Source organism: Pseudocercospora fijiensis, assembly GCF_000340215.1.
Source record: "Pseudocercospora fijiensis CIRAD86 unplaced genomic scaffold MYCFIscaffold_9, whole genome shotgun sequence".
NCBI lineage: Eukaryota > Fungi > Ascomycota > Dothideomycetes > Mycosphaerellales > Mycosphaerellaceae > Pseudocercospora > Pseudocercospora fijiensis.
In genome coordinates this window covers 2,775,312-2,791,364 of record NW_006921540.1, presented here as the reverse complement: position 1 = coordinate 2,791,364, position 16,053 = coordinate 2,775,312, and the positions used below count along the sequence as shown (strand labels likewise).

General features: G+C 49.8%; 3 protein-coding genes across 3 annotated transcripts; 1 reads left to right on the top strand and 2 right to left on the bottom strand.

Moving 5' to 3' along the window:
* Positions 1-5,273: 5,273 nt before the first annotated feature.
* MYCFIDRAFT_78416 (uncharacterized protein) lies at positions 5,274-6,592 on the bottom strand (the record flags this gene model as incomplete). The annotated part of the gene is made up of 2 exons (XM_007932609.1): positions 5,274-5,614; positions 5,872-6,592. 2 exons carry the CDS (start codon positions 6,590-6,592, stop codon positions 5,274-5,276), a joined length of 1,062 nt encoding a protein of 353 aa, XP_007930800.1.
* Positions 6,593-8,604: 2,012 nt separating this feature from the next.
* Positions 8,605-9,621, bottom strand: MYCFIDRAFT_124295 (uncharacterized protein; the record flags this gene model as incomplete). Its single annotated transcript, XM_007932828.1, has 1 exon — positions 8,605-9,621. A coding segment is annotated over one exon (1,017 nt), but the record flags the coding sequence as incomplete, so codon positions are not given.
* On the top strand, positions 9,577-11,533 carry MYCFIDRAFT_205150 (uncharacterized protein; the record flags this gene model as incomplete). The annotated part of the gene is made up of 3 exons (XM_007932827.1): positions 9,577-9,601; positions 10,134-11,155; positions 11,210-11,533. The coding sequence occupies 3 exons, from the start codon at positions 9,577-9,579 to the stop codon at positions 11,447-11,449; spliced, it is 1,287 nt and encodes a 428-aa protein (XP_007931018.1). The 3' UTR covers positions 11,450-11,533.
* Positions 11,534-16,053: the final 4,520 nt, after the last annotated feature.

Below are 16,053 nucleotides of genomic sequence, written 5' to 3'. Positions count from 1 at the left end.
AAAGGACCGTTTTAGTATACGAGAGCTAGGCGACCTGCACTACTATCTTAGTATGCGGATTATTCGTAACCGCGACTAGCGTACTATTTACGTCGTTTAGGATGCCTATTTAAATAGGCTTAGCGAGAAGTATGCTATATAGGGCCGAGTAGCTCCTACTGTACTAATAGCACCTCGATACGTTAAGACATCGATTTAGCGTGTACCTAAGGGCTACACTGCTAGCGCTGCCTTTAAGACTTAGTATTAGGAAGGTATTAGTAAAGCGCTATAGCTAGCTATAATTACACGACCTAATGCTTGCTATACTATAGGCCTACTATTACGATACATTTCTAACCCGACTAAGGAGCACTATACCGCGCTTCTTTAGCTTATTAAGTACCTAGTTAGCACTCTAAGCCGTAGCTTGTGCTTCCGAGGTACATAGAATAAGAACGAGCTTAACTTTGTTAGATACTATAACGCTTCCTAGGCTAATAATCCGATTACTCGTCGCTCTATAGGAGGCTTCTACTTTACTATTGCCGGCGGACCTCTATTATATAAGTCCGGCCGCTAGACCTTAGTTACTCTATCGTCTATAGAGGCTAAGTATATTTAGTTAACAACTAGCGCTAAAGAAGCTGTTGCTCTAGCTCGGTTATTAGAGGAAATTAGTTACAAGGGCACTATTAAGCCCGTTACGCTATACAAGGATAATTAGTTAGCAATCGCTATTACTTAGTCGACGAGTATCGATAGCTATACTAAGCATATAGACGCTAGAGTCTACTACATCCGCGAGAAGATCGCTAATAGCACTATCGCTGTTACCTAGATTAGTACGCACGACTAGATCGCTAATAGCTTTACTAAGCCGCTTAACAAGCTTAAGTATAGTCGCTTTGTTTAGCAGTTGAACTTAGTAGATTGTAAGGCTACAATTAAGAGCGCCGCTTAGCCTACTACTAAGTACTAAATAGATGGTTTGCTAATAACACCCCGGGGGTAGTATTAGTCCTAGGTCGGCGACATGTTTGTTTGTTTGTTTGTTAGATTGCTTTGTTACAATAGCCTGAAAGTAGTCTAGTTGTTTCTATACCTAATACCCCTTTGTTTGCTTTGTTTAGCTATATATACGCGATAAGGGGGTAACTTAAAGTGTATAGTATATATAGTATTACGTATATAATACCTAAGGCTAAAACTGCGCACTTTATCTTTAGGCTTCCTATAGATAAGCCCTCTTCTAAATACATTACAGTTTACATTAAGTCTACTTAGATATAGAGATCTATAGGAGTTAGCTTTCTACTACTATATACTAGACGATATACGAGAATATATACTACGTATTCTTCGTCCTAAGACTCCGTCCGCTAGTAGATCTTATTTATAACTAGAGACACTAATCTCGATATATGCCTAGACGGCCGGTAATCTATAACGCTATAGTGCGGAGGTTTAGGAAAGAAGCCGTTATTCTTATCTATATTGCGGTTCTCGCGTACGTAGCGTAATACCTCCTTAGTAACTAGCTTATATATATCTTATAGCGCTTCTTAATATACCGGGGCCCGGCCTATAGTAAGCAGTTAGCGAAGTCGTATAGAAGCGCGGGGGTACTTAATCTCGGCTATAGCGCGATTTAATTCCTAATATTAAAAGGCTCGCTACGGTATACTACGTAGAACGTCTATCTCTATAGCTCGATATTAGCGAAGATAGCGTATAGCGACCGATACGCTAGAGACTTACTATTAGGGAGGGCTATAGCAGCTAAGACTATATAGGAGGGGCGCCTTTATCGAGGTCGCTACTAGTAATATCGATAACTAGAAGGAGGTAGATATAGCTATATAGAAGTAGTCGCTATATTAGTTATTATAGTAGTAATATTTAGACGACGCGTAACGCCGCAACATTACTATTTGTATACGTAACCGTCGCCGCGCGCTAAGCCTATACTAGCTAATAGATATAAAGCGACGATATAAAGCGACGATATAAAGCGACCTACGATAATAATAATAGCCTCTCGCGACGCGACGACGAACACTCGACCTTACGCTTACTACTCTAGCTTAGATCCTACTACTATAACGTCGGCATCGTCGCTAGGGAGGTATTAATACGAACGAAGTCGTTAAAGACTCGAGTTAAGGCGAAGGAGCGCGTCGTCTGCCTCTAGCGGTATAATCCGGTAAGATATATCTTCTAGAGCTATAAATTTATATCGTATCGAGGGATATAAAAAGATATCTGTTAAGCAGATAGTACGCTAAAAATCATAATAAATATACTAAGATTATCGTAGATTTCCTTCCGCAACCTCCCTAAATACTATATTCTCTTTTACGCTCTATACTACGATTGCCCGCGCCTTAGTTTATTATAACGCTCGACTCGCTACGACACTCCTCTAGCGGGGCGAGACCGAATAATAATAAGGAAGGCTTTCGCCGGACGGGAGCGCTATATATAGTTAAGAGACAACTCCGTATCGCTACTTAGTCGAAGCCCGTACTATTATAGAGAAGCCAGAAATAGTCTAAGAAGTAGGTTATCTTAGCGTACTTATCGCTAAATAGGGCTAGGAGCTATACCGTCTATTCCTAATCGCGAGTAGCACTCTCTAAGAGTAAGGCGACGCTAATACTATAGCTAGATATCGTATCGAATTAATACTAGATCTTAAGGACCTTTATAGCTACCTTATCGGCGACATTGTTATAGAAAAGGCTAGTAGCGATATAAAATACCTTAAGAGGCTTCGCGATAGTCGATCCTTCTACTAGCTACGATTCGAATATCTACCTAAGGTCTAGCTTCTAAGGGACGATACTAAACGAAGGAAATAAGCCGAACCGCCGTAGATCGAGAATCCTTTATAGCGGGCTAAGTAGTAGTAAGTCTTACTATATCTTCGTAAAGAAAACTACCGACTCTTATAGTAATTCCTACCGAGTACCGTAAACCTCCTCGTACTAGAATTGTTAGCCGCTATATTAGAGTACGACCGCTACTATACTACTTACTATATCTTTCTATACCTCGGACCCTTTAAGACTATAATCTTAAGCGTACGTCTTCGCGAGTATTGCGGTAGGCCTTAAGAGACTACGATAGGTAGTTAGTAGCGGGCTCTCGTTAGATCTATACCGGTACGACGCGAATAAGTATCTAGCGGCTAAGGGAGTTAGATCGAGGTCGGTTCTAGTAGAGTCTATAATAGTCGATCGCGATATTAGGTTATTATAGTAGCAATTAATAACCGCGCGCCTACTAAAGTCGTTATATCTCCGGACGTAGGCGCGTTATACGTAGCTACTATAGTTATATACGCGACGCGCGCCTTCCTTAGGACTCGTAAGTAAAGGATACCGCAATTTCGTATAGCTTCTCGAAGGCCGTAGAGGTCGATAGAGCTATAATAGCGACTAAGAGGGTCGATAGCGTCGTATTTATAAGACCCTAATAGCGGAGCTCGCGATAGTAGGGCCTCGGTACTAGTCGTATATACTAAATTACGCTTCCTATAAGGCTACTAGCGCGATCGAGTATACCGCTTCGAGTAAATACCGCCGGATAAGGTATATACGACGAAGACGCCCTTTTCGAGACTACTATCGAAGTTATAGCTCGTTGCGGTATATACTACGACGTCTACGTCCTTCCGAATCGCTAAGGTATTAACGTTCCTCGCGTCTACTAATTAGAGGCCGCCGTTAGCCCGTTTTGAGCCGCACTAAGCCTAAAGGGGCCCCAACTTTTGTTAAGTTGTCATATTATAGAGATCTAACAAAGGCGAAGAAGGCTGGTAGCTGGCTGGGTGGCTGGGGCAAAGCTTAGAATACGATCTGGCCATGTCAAACTCAAACTCAAACCTGGGAGTGAGAGTCTTCATCGTCATCATCAGGAACAAGACGGATCTCACTCGCCCACTGCGTCACCACCACAACAACTTCTACTGAAGGAAGTTGCTTGGTGACACGATAAGCTTGTTCAACTACCGGCATACTCCTTGCCGGGTTGCGCACTGCCTCAATGGGCACGGGGACGTCACGTCTCTGTACCGCACCGCGTAGTGGCATCATCACGTCTCTTCCGTCTCTCGAGAGAACGTACCTCCTACGCGGAAGGAAATCCTCGTTTGCGTGCGCGTAGAGATGCATTTTCCTCAACGAACGGAACACTTTCGAACCGCGAGACCTGACTTGACTCGGGGACTTTCGGCCTGCGAGCTGGTACTTCGATTGGTGGTGTGAGCAGTGTGCCCATCGAATGCCCTAGTGGATCACATCTACCGCGATAACTTATAGTAGGGCGTGCGCGTGCGATTGCCACTCCCCGGCGAAAGAGTTAGGAGTTTGTGGATGAGTCGGCGTGCGAAGTGAGACATTCTGCAGGAGAGTGGTGTGAGGAATTTGAGGTGGCAGAACGAGGTACACATCTGAGTACCAAACGGCAGGTTTGATATCGTGAGAGGAACGGTGTTCTTTTGGGTAAATGAATGGATGCAGGCATGGGGAACGCTTGTAGGCACAAGATTTAGCTGGAATTGACGCTCCTTGATGAATGTCCGGCGAAAGCAAGAGCGCTACAGAATCAGATGAAGCCACGAAAGTCCATGAACTTGACTTGACGATGTAAGAGAAGGGAGAATTTTCAGTCGGATTTTCCGGCCCTCTATGCGCGAATCTCTCAAGTAGGTACGTACTGTCGCATTTCCGGCCCTCTCTGGGCGGCTTGCACCGAAGACAATTGACCCCCCGTGTCGCTCGCGTGCTGCGCAGAGGCATGTGAGAAGGCTATCTTCTCCTTGATCCGCTAGACCATCGCTTTCCAAATGTCATTCATCAACCTCCTCCATCGCTTCACCCGCAGAAGACCAGGGCCCCGATCTCGTGGTGATGCTATGCCGTCACGTGGACATCTGCTGATAGAGCTGCGAAAGTGTCACGCGTCGCGGACCTTCTGTGTCCAGATCCTGTACAACGTAGCCGGAGGGCGGTATCCAGGTCGGGCCCTGTGAAAGCGGTCAGCAAATGACCACACCTCGCAGCTATTACGAAGACCCACGGTGTGGGCTGGCCAGTCTGAAAGACCACGCCAAACTTCCTTCAAATCTCCCTTGGCTTCGGACGCAAGAGCCTTGCGTTTGACCGTACAATTCGGGAGCATTGTGTTTTCATCGTTGACGATATCTTGCACAATCATGAGACGTCTTCGCGCTTCACTCCTCAAGTCCAACCCCCTATGGAGGATCTGGTTTCTCCATGCGAGCGAGATCAACACGAAGATTCGAGATCATCTTGCGCTGCTTCTCCTGAATCATTTTGACCCATTGCATCAATGTGAGGAAGAAAAAAGCCGGCTTTCGTGGTGATGCGGAACGTGCTGTGGCCATAGTAAGCCTTGGAGAGTTCGGCTCGAGATTTGCGATTGATTTGAAGCTGCCATGGAGCTTTCCATTTCCTGTTGATGGTAACGATTCCTGGCTCGAAAGCGACGGTGTAGCCGAAGATGATGTCCTGGAGCTCCTGTGCCAATGCCTGGATGCGCTGGTCGAGCGACATGTTGGTGGAAGGGTGGAAGAGCTTGATGTGGTTGTCACTCTTCAACTTAGAGGCTGTAATGGAAAAGTGGGAATTTTGGAAGGAACGAAGTGAGGAAACAAGAAACGCTTATGCAGTGAGTACATACACATATTGAGCTATGACAAAATAAACGAACGACACTGAGTTCAAACATTGATGCATCTATCAAAATCTGGAAAGGCTAGGAGTGAAGGACTCCCTTCTGACGACGAATACCCCCCCCCCCCCCGCGCCCTGCGAGGTTTTATATCCTGTTGATCGTTGCATGGAAGTACTTACCTTCTCCTACCCTCCCCAACACTTTGACTAGGATACCCCCAAACCGCCCAATCCGTCCAAAGATCATGAGATCCTCCATACGTTACAGAGAACTCGGCATTTGGGAACTCGACGTTGCTCCTCTTCAGCATGTCTCTGACAACACCACCGAAGAACCGGCGGTTTCGTGCATCTTTCTCGAAGAACTCGACATCAGAAGGCAAATCGCTGTCGCAACCGAACTTGACCTCGACTTCGACATGCTTGATCATTTCCCGATGCGCCTTGGTCTGGAGCTGGGCCCAGTTCACGATGTCCCGATTGGTTTTGTGGGGGGGCCACCAGTGAAATGTCGTGACGAAGGTGGATTCTCCGAAGTAGATGGGTGCAAGCTTTTCGCGATCTGACGGGTGGACTTGCAGCTGCCAGGGAGCATTGTAGGATTTGTCGATTCGGATTTTCTGGCCTGGTTTGATGGCGACGACTCGGTCGCAGATCATGTCTTGTAGCTCCTGCGGCAAAGCCTGGATGTGGTTGGTGAGGTCTGGCATTGTCGTGAGTTTCTTGGTGATGGTTTGTGTCTGATGTTTGATTCTCGACGATGCTGGATGTGTGTGTCTTAGGAAGAGCAAAGGCAGTGCGGCAGAGAGCGGTTGTATGTAGGTACTGGCAAGAGGCGTATATCCAAGCTTTGTTTGTCGGGAATGAAGTCCAGTGACGATCAATGCATTGAGGGTGTAGGTTTCTTTCATGCTTGCAGAAGAGAACAAGCACATTGTCGTTTAGACAATGGCATTTTTAGGCCTTCACGAGCTTGAAGCCGAGCCCTGTGGTGGAAGAGAGACTCTCGAAGCTGAATGATGAGAAGTGCCAGGAAATAGTATGGCTGATTTGGAAGTACGTCTCGCGGATCTCTTGTGGTGATGGGAGTTATGATCTGGGCTCAGCTGCAACAGGCAGGCGCGCGTCGTGGCTAGTGCAGCGTAAACAAGCAGACCATCCGGATCACCAGATGATCAACCAGGAAGTCATCCGGTAACAACAGCATCGACAGCGTAATCACAAGCATCCACACCCTAGGAACAGCCTCTCGTGCGTCGCAGCAAATCCTCCTCCCACGTACACTCCACTAACCAGCATGTGACATGACAGATCTGACATCTTCCTTTACCGCCGGCTCGCGCGTCGCACACACCCCAGAAATCCTTGAAAACATCCTCCCTTCGCACCATCGACGCCACAATCCAGTCCAAGAAACGCCTCCTTATCAACCAACGCGTCTGCAAAGCTTTCCGCAACACCATCACTGGCTGGTCCGTGCGTTTGCGCCCCGAGCTCTGCTATCCAACTCCGAATTTCAAATGGGATCATCCCGGGATGTAATGGCCTCCTCGTCAATCGCTTCTCCGGGCAGCGTCTAGGCGATGGTACGCAGATTGAAGTTAGTGATTTGTGTGGGAAGGTCAGAGATAGAGGATTCGATAAGGCGGACGTAGAAGTAGAAGTGGTCTTGTTGAGGCCTCGCCTAAATGGTCCGAGGGTAGTGAGTCGAAGAGCGAGTTCGTGGCGGAGGATGAAATTGTAGAGAGATGGCCATTGTGTTAAAGTTGTTGTGGCGAAGGGGATGCACCAGGAGAGGAAAGCTTGTGGGAGGCAGAATCCTACTTTGGATGAGCTTGTGAAGTTTGTGTATCTGGAATTGAATTTGTGACAAGCATCGGTGGATGGACTGCCTTTCTTTCAAACGAGCACATTGTATGCTGCTCCGATCATGCATTGAGGCTTTGCCCACCGATTGAGATACGCACTCCTAAGTGCATGTAATCAATCTGGAGGAACCATAATAGATTTTTCCTGATTCGCTTGAAGTGGATTTCGTCCAGATCTGTTAGCACTTGCATGCGTAGGTGAATGGGATTCCAGATTCGGTGGCGTTGCGTCATCCTTGAGGGTGACGCGTGATAATTTGTCCGTGTTGAGTGTGCTGCATAAGAGACTTGGAAGCGCTTCATTGCACTGAACAGAAAAATGGGCCAACCTGATGTATGACTGGGAGAAGCGTTCCTCGACTACCACGAGCTCTGCAAGCAAGTCGATCAGGTTCTCGCTGGTACCTTTGTTGCCTTGGTCGACATGGCCAGCTCTAGCACAATTGACGACACTAGCCTCGACGAGTTCTTCTACTGTCAATGGTCTGGTTTCAACTGGGGCAATTCAGCTACCAGTCGTTGGATTCGACTCAGGAAAAAAATCCCTAACATGATCATCTTCTGAGCATTCGTCAAGAGCGTCGACGCAGATATGTGTGGTCTCGTGGAAACTAGTAAGTGCTTCGAAGAGGTCCTCCAGCTCTTCCAGGGTTGCAACCTTCCCCAATTTTCGCGCGTACGACCGGTGGTTAATATAGCCGGATACAGCGGATAACTATGCTGCCGGGTGGATATCCTTCGTAATGCCTCGAGGTCTGGTGTAGGTCCGAAGGTAATTAAGCTGTGTCTCGTGCATGTTCATAGGGTGTAAACCGTGTTATATAAGAGCCAATCCTAAGAGCACCGTGACCCTACGTCTCAAAGCCGCTATACGAAACTGACAGGATCGAATTTCTTTGACGTTATGACTAGAATTGTCCACGTCTCCAGAAATGTATCCTCATCAATCCCGCATTTTACGAGGGTAATGGAGTTCCAGCTCTACTACCCGGTGTTTCAGCGCCATCCAAGGCCCTCTTCTTCTTTTTCTTCTTTCTCGGCACCACCGCCGGTTTCTGACCATAGTTCGCCATCTGCAAATGACTCCCGCACGTCAAGCAAGTACTGTCGTGCAAAGGCTCACAGAAGATGCTGAGGCAGATGGAGCAGACGAAGCCAATATCCACGACGCGCCGGTGACAGAAACATGCCGCACGAAAGTCCACACCCTCCCCCTCTCCTGGCACGATCAAATGCTTCCTCGCTGCCTCGTCTGGTAAATATGCGAACATGAGGTACTGCAGAAATCCAGCTCGCGTCCGATGGTCAAGCGCCATGTAGATTCCTCCGGTCGCATCTGCTGCTTGCTGCAGGAACACCGTGTCTCCGGCCAGTTTGAGTATGTCGATGGGAATGCTCAACCTTTGGCAGGCGAAGATGGAATTCATGATGGGGATGTATTGGTCTGCCAGATCTCCCGAGACGGAAAGAATCAGAATTCGTGATGTCAGGCCCAGCATGTTGTTGCCTTGACTCGTGCCACTCGATGCCTCGTTGCCTCCTGCGACTGAGTTCGGATCTGAGTAGTTGAACTGCTGGCTGCTGGCAGCGCCACTTGGCAATGTCTGGGACTGCTTCGAGATGTACGCGAGAGCCCTTGTGAGCGCGCCTGCCATCATTGTTGCTGGCGTTGACTGAAGTGCTTCAGCAGACGTACTGCTCATCAGCCTCCGTAGGTTCGTGGTGATTGCATGCTCGATATGAGCAAAGGGACGATACTTGTTCGCATCGTCTGGAGCCTGCACTGGTCCGCCTCGAGGGGCTGGATCGCCGTCTGCCATTTCGACATGTGTGCCATTGCCATTGCCATTTGCCGCGTGACTCTGCGCGCGCGCTGGCGTCGGGTAAAGCCATTCGGCACATTCCGAGTGACTTGCCACGACAGCGACTCGGTTGGCGGGGTTGATGGCGATGTGGGCGTTGACGAAGACCAGCAGATTGACGACCAGCTGGGACAGGGATAGCGAATGCTCCAGCAAGGCCCAGGCATGAGGGTTTGTGTCGAGGATGACGGTCAGTAAGGCAGGCGCCTCGCCATCACCGTCGCCATCGCCATTCGGACCAGCGCGGTCAGTCGCGTCGATGGAGTTCATGCTGGCTTGGCAAGTGCAGTGGCATGAGTTGCTCCCGGCATCATGATATCAATGTTGATGTGTTCGTGTTCGGGTGACAAAGAAAGCAGCGGAACAGCCCGCAATCTTCCATCTGCACCTTCACGTCTCCGCTCCGCCACCATTTCCTTCTTTTCCGACCCGACCTCGCCTTCTGTCAGACTCACTCACGCCCTTTAACCGCGCCGGCGGGCCTCTTTTTCCGATCTCGTACGGATATTCAGTGTCTGCAGCTTCCCTTCTCACGAGGCATATGCATCCCTTCGGCAGGCGGTAGCATTGCAACATGACCGAGACCAGCAGACATGCCGGCTCTTCTACTCTCGTGCTCGAACCCATCGAGCTAGAAACCATAAGCCAAACCCAGAAATCATCGAAACGCAAGCGGCCGTCTCTATCCGGACGAAGCCTTGGCTCCTACAAGCCAGATGAAGGTCAAAGCCCCAATGACACGCTCCCGTCGCCGACAGTCGCCACAGAGCCGGTCGAGCGATGGAATCAGCCGCGGCGCAACCTCTACAAGTCTGCAGCAAGCTTCTGGGCTTTCATCATCATGGGCCTCAACGACGCGACCTACGGAGCTATAATCCCCTACCTCCAGACCTACTACGACCTCCCATACGCCGTCATCTCGCTGGTATTCCTATCGCCATTTGTCGGCTACGTCGGTTCTGCTTTGCTGAACAACATGATCCATCTAAGATTCGGACAGCGTGGCATAGCCTTCCTCGGGCCTCTCGGCCACCTGACAGCTTACATTGTGATTGCTGTCCACCCACCCTATCCCGTCTTGGTGATCGCCTTCATTCTGGCAGGATTCGCGAACGGATTGGAGGACGCTGGGTGGAATGCTTGGATGGGAGCCATGGCCAATGCCAACGAGATCCTTGGCTTCCTTCATGCCTCCTATGGGGCTGGTGCTACTATCGCCCCTCTGATCGCCACGACAATGATCACCAAGGCTGACTTGCCCTGGTATTACTGGTATTACTGCATGATCGGCTTCGCTTGTATCGAATTCGCGTCCTCGCTGCATGCTTTCTGGCACGAGACTGGAGCCAAGTATCGAGAGGCGCATGCAAGACTGTCAGGTCAAGAAGGATCGAGATTGAGAGAAGCTATCTTCAAGATGCCGGCAGCCAGGACAACGTGGCTCTGCGCTTCTTTCCTGCTCTGCTACATGGGTGTTGAAGTGGCACTTGGTGGCTGGATCGTGGAGTTCATGATTCGAGTGCGACACGCGGCCAAATTCCCAAGCGGTATGTCCGCCACTGGATTTTGGCTCGGCATGACTGTAGGTCGCATAGTCCTCGGCTTCGTTACTCCAAAGATTGGCGAGACGCTGTCCATCATGATCTACCTCCCCATTGCCGTTGGCCTGGAGCTACTATTCTGGCTTGTCCCCCAATTTTACGTCTCGGCTGTCGCGGTGGCACTTCAGGGCTTCTTCTTAGGTGTAAGCACCGCTACCCAATGCATTCTCCATGCGATAATCTGACATCTTTGACAGCCCATGTTTCCAGCTGCTGTCGTAGCATGCACAAAGCTACTCCCGAAGCACCTCCATGTGTCAAGCATTGGCTTTGCAGCAGCTTTCGGAGGCAGCGGCGGAGCTATCTTTCCCTACGCTGTAGGTGCCATTGCGCAGGCGAAGGGTGTACAGGTTCTACAGCCGATAGTGCTGGCGCTTATGGCTGTATGCTGGCTGCTTTGGCTTGCGTTGCCGAGGATCAATAAGAAGAAAGAGTGAGCAAAGACAATATGACCTGCAATGTATTACGACGCGCGTATCATCAGCTACAATGCAAGAGACCAACGACAGTGAAGAAACGTGATGTGTGCGCGCCATTCTCACCGACCTGCTAGACCAGCTTGCAGGTATCCGAGCTGGACCACATTGAGCATGCAGGGGCATATGAAGACTTGACAGACATCATCGACCACGCACGCAATTACCTGCGTACCTCATGTCTGGCGTCACCTTGCATCGCAGGGGCGTAGGGCTGATGCTGGCTGAGATAAGGGCCACGCAAGCATATAGACAGCTGGATCAAATGACTTTCGCTGTAATAGCACCGGCATCAGAAACTCGGTGAGCAGCTTAGGCCAAAGAGCAGGAATCGGAGGAAGGCGAGGCACAGTATGTCGCCTAAAAGTCTGAAATTGACATTGGGGTATTTGATCTACTCTATCATGTGGACATCGCAGAGTGCCATATCCATTATGCGCATCGCAAGACTGAAACCGCAGAGCGATATGTATATCATTACGCGCTTCTCCCCAACACCTCGCTATTCTTCAATACCCGCAAATAAATGCATCACTTAAGCTAATATTCGCGCTCAAGCAAGGAATGCGAAAGCTCCTGCAATCACGGCACCGACGAGCGCCATACTGCCCGCAACACTTCCCGCGCCATTCGTGCTGGATGGTGAAGCGGTAGGAGTCATAGTCGGAGTCAAAGTCGTAGAAAGTGTGAAATTAGATCCTTCAGTCGAGTTAGGAAGGAAACCGCTGCTGACTGCAGTACCAGTGGGAAAAACTGTAGTAGTGGAAATTTTTGAGTTGGGGGCAGTAGTTGTAGAATTTGTGGACCAGGTTGATGCGCTCGATGACCATGTCAGATCGTAGGTGCTGGATGAAGAGTCCGTTGTGCTCGCGGTCCAGGTGGTGGAGCTTGGGGTGTTAAGTGTGGTGGAAGAGATCCAGCTTGTTGGCTTTGTTCGTGTCCATGTTGAGTCTGTGGACAAGGTAGAATCTGGTGTCCAGGTGGAGGTCGCGTCTGTCGTCCAGCTTGCATCTGTCATCCAAGACGACCAATCTCCGTTGTTTGGGTTGCCAAAATGAGGGGTTTGAGCAAGGGCGGTACCAGCGAGGGCAAGCGTGAGGCTAGCGACAGTGTGCATTATGTGGTGGCTTTGCGATGCTTCTGTAATGATTATTTTGTGCGGAAGGACTTTACTTTGAGTCGATGAGATTGCCGGTGCTTGAAGGAAATGCTTCACAAAGTTGCGCTGCTGTCAGAAATATACAGCTTCCTGACCGCACATGTTGTGCACCATGTTGTGGATCTGCATTGCGAAGCCTCGTGGCTGATAGGGCAGCCTGACGATGCAAATGGAAATAAGATCAACTGCGCCGCAGTTCATTCGCCGTTGCAGTGATCTTTGTTATATGCTTATAAGCAGACGCGACCAGTTGGACGCCTATGCTAACGTCTTTTTTCAGCCTCGCCAACCAGGGCGCAGCCGGCCATTGACAGCTTAGCGTCATGCAAAGCAGATCCTGCACGTACAGTCAGAACAAAAGCTTACGCTGGGCAAACGAAATCCTTCGGCTTGTGGCGAGGTTGATATAGATTCGGCTCCATCAAGGTATTCCGCAGGTTTAAAATTTCGCGTGGAGCCAGCGTGTTGAGATGTCTTGATCTGGAACCACGACATCGCCATGACGGTCCGACGAGCGGCGTGCTCCCAATCATGTTCGTCAAGCCGTCTAGCAGGAGCTATAATGCCGGTCTGAGTCGCAGCCACATTTCTCTCGCCGGTGTGAGCAGAGAGCAGGCCCTTGTTTCGCATACATGATGCCTGGATTGTGAACGTGTGGACATAATGCACTCTGAGGCGAGAGGGCCTGGTCTGCAACGCTTCCCTGGAATTTCCGTACGGGACATCACAAGATCATTCCAACTTGATCGAGTGTGTCATTGGTGGCGGCTTTGCTCGCTTTGGAACGAAACGAGGCCCGATTTCAGGTTACTTAATCGAGTGCGACAGGCATTTATGGTCCGACCGAGCTCAATTGCGACCAACTCCCAGGGATTCGAAGCGTTCCTCATAGTCATTAATTTGAGCGTTTCCTCTGCCGTCCATAGCTTGCAGATTCTGTGGTTTGGCCGAAAAATACCCAAGTATTTGGCTCGAGACTCCAATGATAGTCTACTGCGGTGGGGCATGGCAGCACAGATCTCTTTCCATGACTTGCCACTGCGGAGGAGAGAAGACAGCGTTTCATCTTCGTCGCGGGAATAATACCTCTTCAAATTCGACTTCTCTTGATCTGCCCCCTTTTTGAGCGCAGCCAGCTTGCGATGAACTCTCAGACGGCACGGGGCCTTTGTCCTCTTACGGCTCTCAATGAGCTGTAGTCGTGAATGAAGACGGCTGGGAGGCTGCCCGAGTATTTTAGCAATGTGCTGTGGGCTGTGACCTTCGGCACGAAGTTGCCTCAGCTTCTGATCTTCCTCAGAAGTCCAAGGAATCCCTCCCTTGGACGATACTCTCATGCCGCGGCGTGTCTTTACTATCAAAGAACGAAGCGTGCGTCCTAGAGCAGATGCAATCGCGGCTTGAGACTTTCCCTGATTGTGCAAACGATGATATGTCTCGATGTCGGAGGCAGTCCAGCTTCTCCACTGTCTGCCGGCGCTGCTAGTGGTGCCAGTCGAGGAGTTCCGAACGAATGTCTTTTTGGCTGTACTTGACAATTGCCATCGCGATGCTGCCATTGCTAAAAGTCGCATAGCGGCATTCCCGTTGCATGAGAGTGGCCTGACCCTATGGCAGCGCCCCAGCACCATGCTGACGCTGACGCTGACGCTGACGCTGACACGCGTCTGCGTTACTCTGTGTCTGTGTTGACTTGGAAAATGGAAGCGTTTGTGAGAAGAATGAGAAGGAGGTGTGGATCCTGCCAGGTGCATGTCATGTGCATGCTGTGCCAAGAGTTTTGGCCCCGAGTAGTTCTAATGAAATTTTGATGGTGCTCAGTCGAGTGAATTCACTCACCTGGCAGGCTCTCGATTGCAAGTTCCAGACTGGGAACTTGGAAATGAACTGGTCTCACAGACGCATTGAAAACATGGGACTATCAACGAGGCACAACACCAAACTGTATTGCAGCCATGACATCTAAGCCACTGGTATCTACAAGCGAGCCCTCCCCTTCCTCTCTTCGCTTTTCAGCTCACACCGAGCTTCCTCATTCGATTTCGTCACACCCTCTTCCTCAACTCTTGTCCATCCATGAACTCCCTAAACCACGCCCTCCTGAATTTCGGCAACTTTCTACCTTTCCCATCCTTCACCCATAGCATTAACCAAGAACTGTGCAATGCTTTGGATAAGACATCACTCACTACTATCCTCTAGCCTCGTGTCGTCTTTCGAATGCACCTAGGTAAGGACAGAGGGAACGGAGAATGCCATGCATCAGCAAATACAGATGCTAGGTGGCAAGCACGGTGTGGGTCGGGAGTTCTCATTCCAAGCAGCGACCACCGACCACCTTGGGTCTGGCTTCGAGAACTCATATATAGGACTTCTCAGCTTGGAAGTCCGATCGTGAGCATCGGTGATTGCGTCACAAGCTTCGAGCGCAGACTCCTGCACACATTTGCTCTCCATCAGGATTCGGCTTTGGTGTACTGATGTCAACGTTTTTCATCGTGGCTTTTATGCTGCGACAAGTGTCTCCCGGCCGCAGCCTGGCAAGCACGCGGCGTACACCCTGGGAACTCTTTCGCTACCTCCGCAAAGCTCAGCCCTCTAGCACGGAGTGTTCTCAAAGTAGCTATGTCGTGCTCGGTCCAAGATCGCCGATTGAATGGGTTTGTGTAGCCTAATTCCTCGAACCGTTTGCGCAATCCACGAACTGAACGTGTAGGCAGTGCGAGTCGAATTGTTTTCATGCTGGCTCCACGCTTGAGGTGCGAGTCCAGGATGGCATCTTCCTCCTTCGTGTAATGACTTGGATGCTTGCTTGGAGGGTTGTAATAGCCCAGGTTGATCGCTTGTGAACGCAATGTCTTTATCGAGCGGTTAGGCAACATAGACTGAATGGCCGCAAAAGACTCTCCTCGCTCCAAATAAGACTGCAAAATGACTTTTTCCTCGTCGCTGTAGAAAGTCGTTGTCGGGACATCGCCTCTTACTATGTGAGTCTTAATGCTCCCGACACTCCTGTCCAATCGCTGGGCTATCTCAACGAGATTTTTGCCCTGAGCTTGTAGGTCAAGCAGTAATTGATGCTCTTCGAGTTTCCATGGCTTCTTAGGTCCTCGTGTACATCCATTGAATTTCCTGGGGGCATGGAGACCATACCTTCGTATTATGCGTCCCACAGCAGGATACGTCTTGCCCATCAATTGAGCAATTTGACGCTGGGGCATCCCCTGAATTTTCAATCCTTTGACTGTTTCGATGTCTGCAGCGCTCCAAGTTAACTTCCCCAGCGCGGCGGAATCTTGAGCACCGTCCCGGATTGCATATAGACGCGATCGCACAGATGTTTCGGGGCGTCCCAATATCAGACCGATTGCTGTGAGAGTCTTTCCCTCGTGCCGAAGCTGACGAG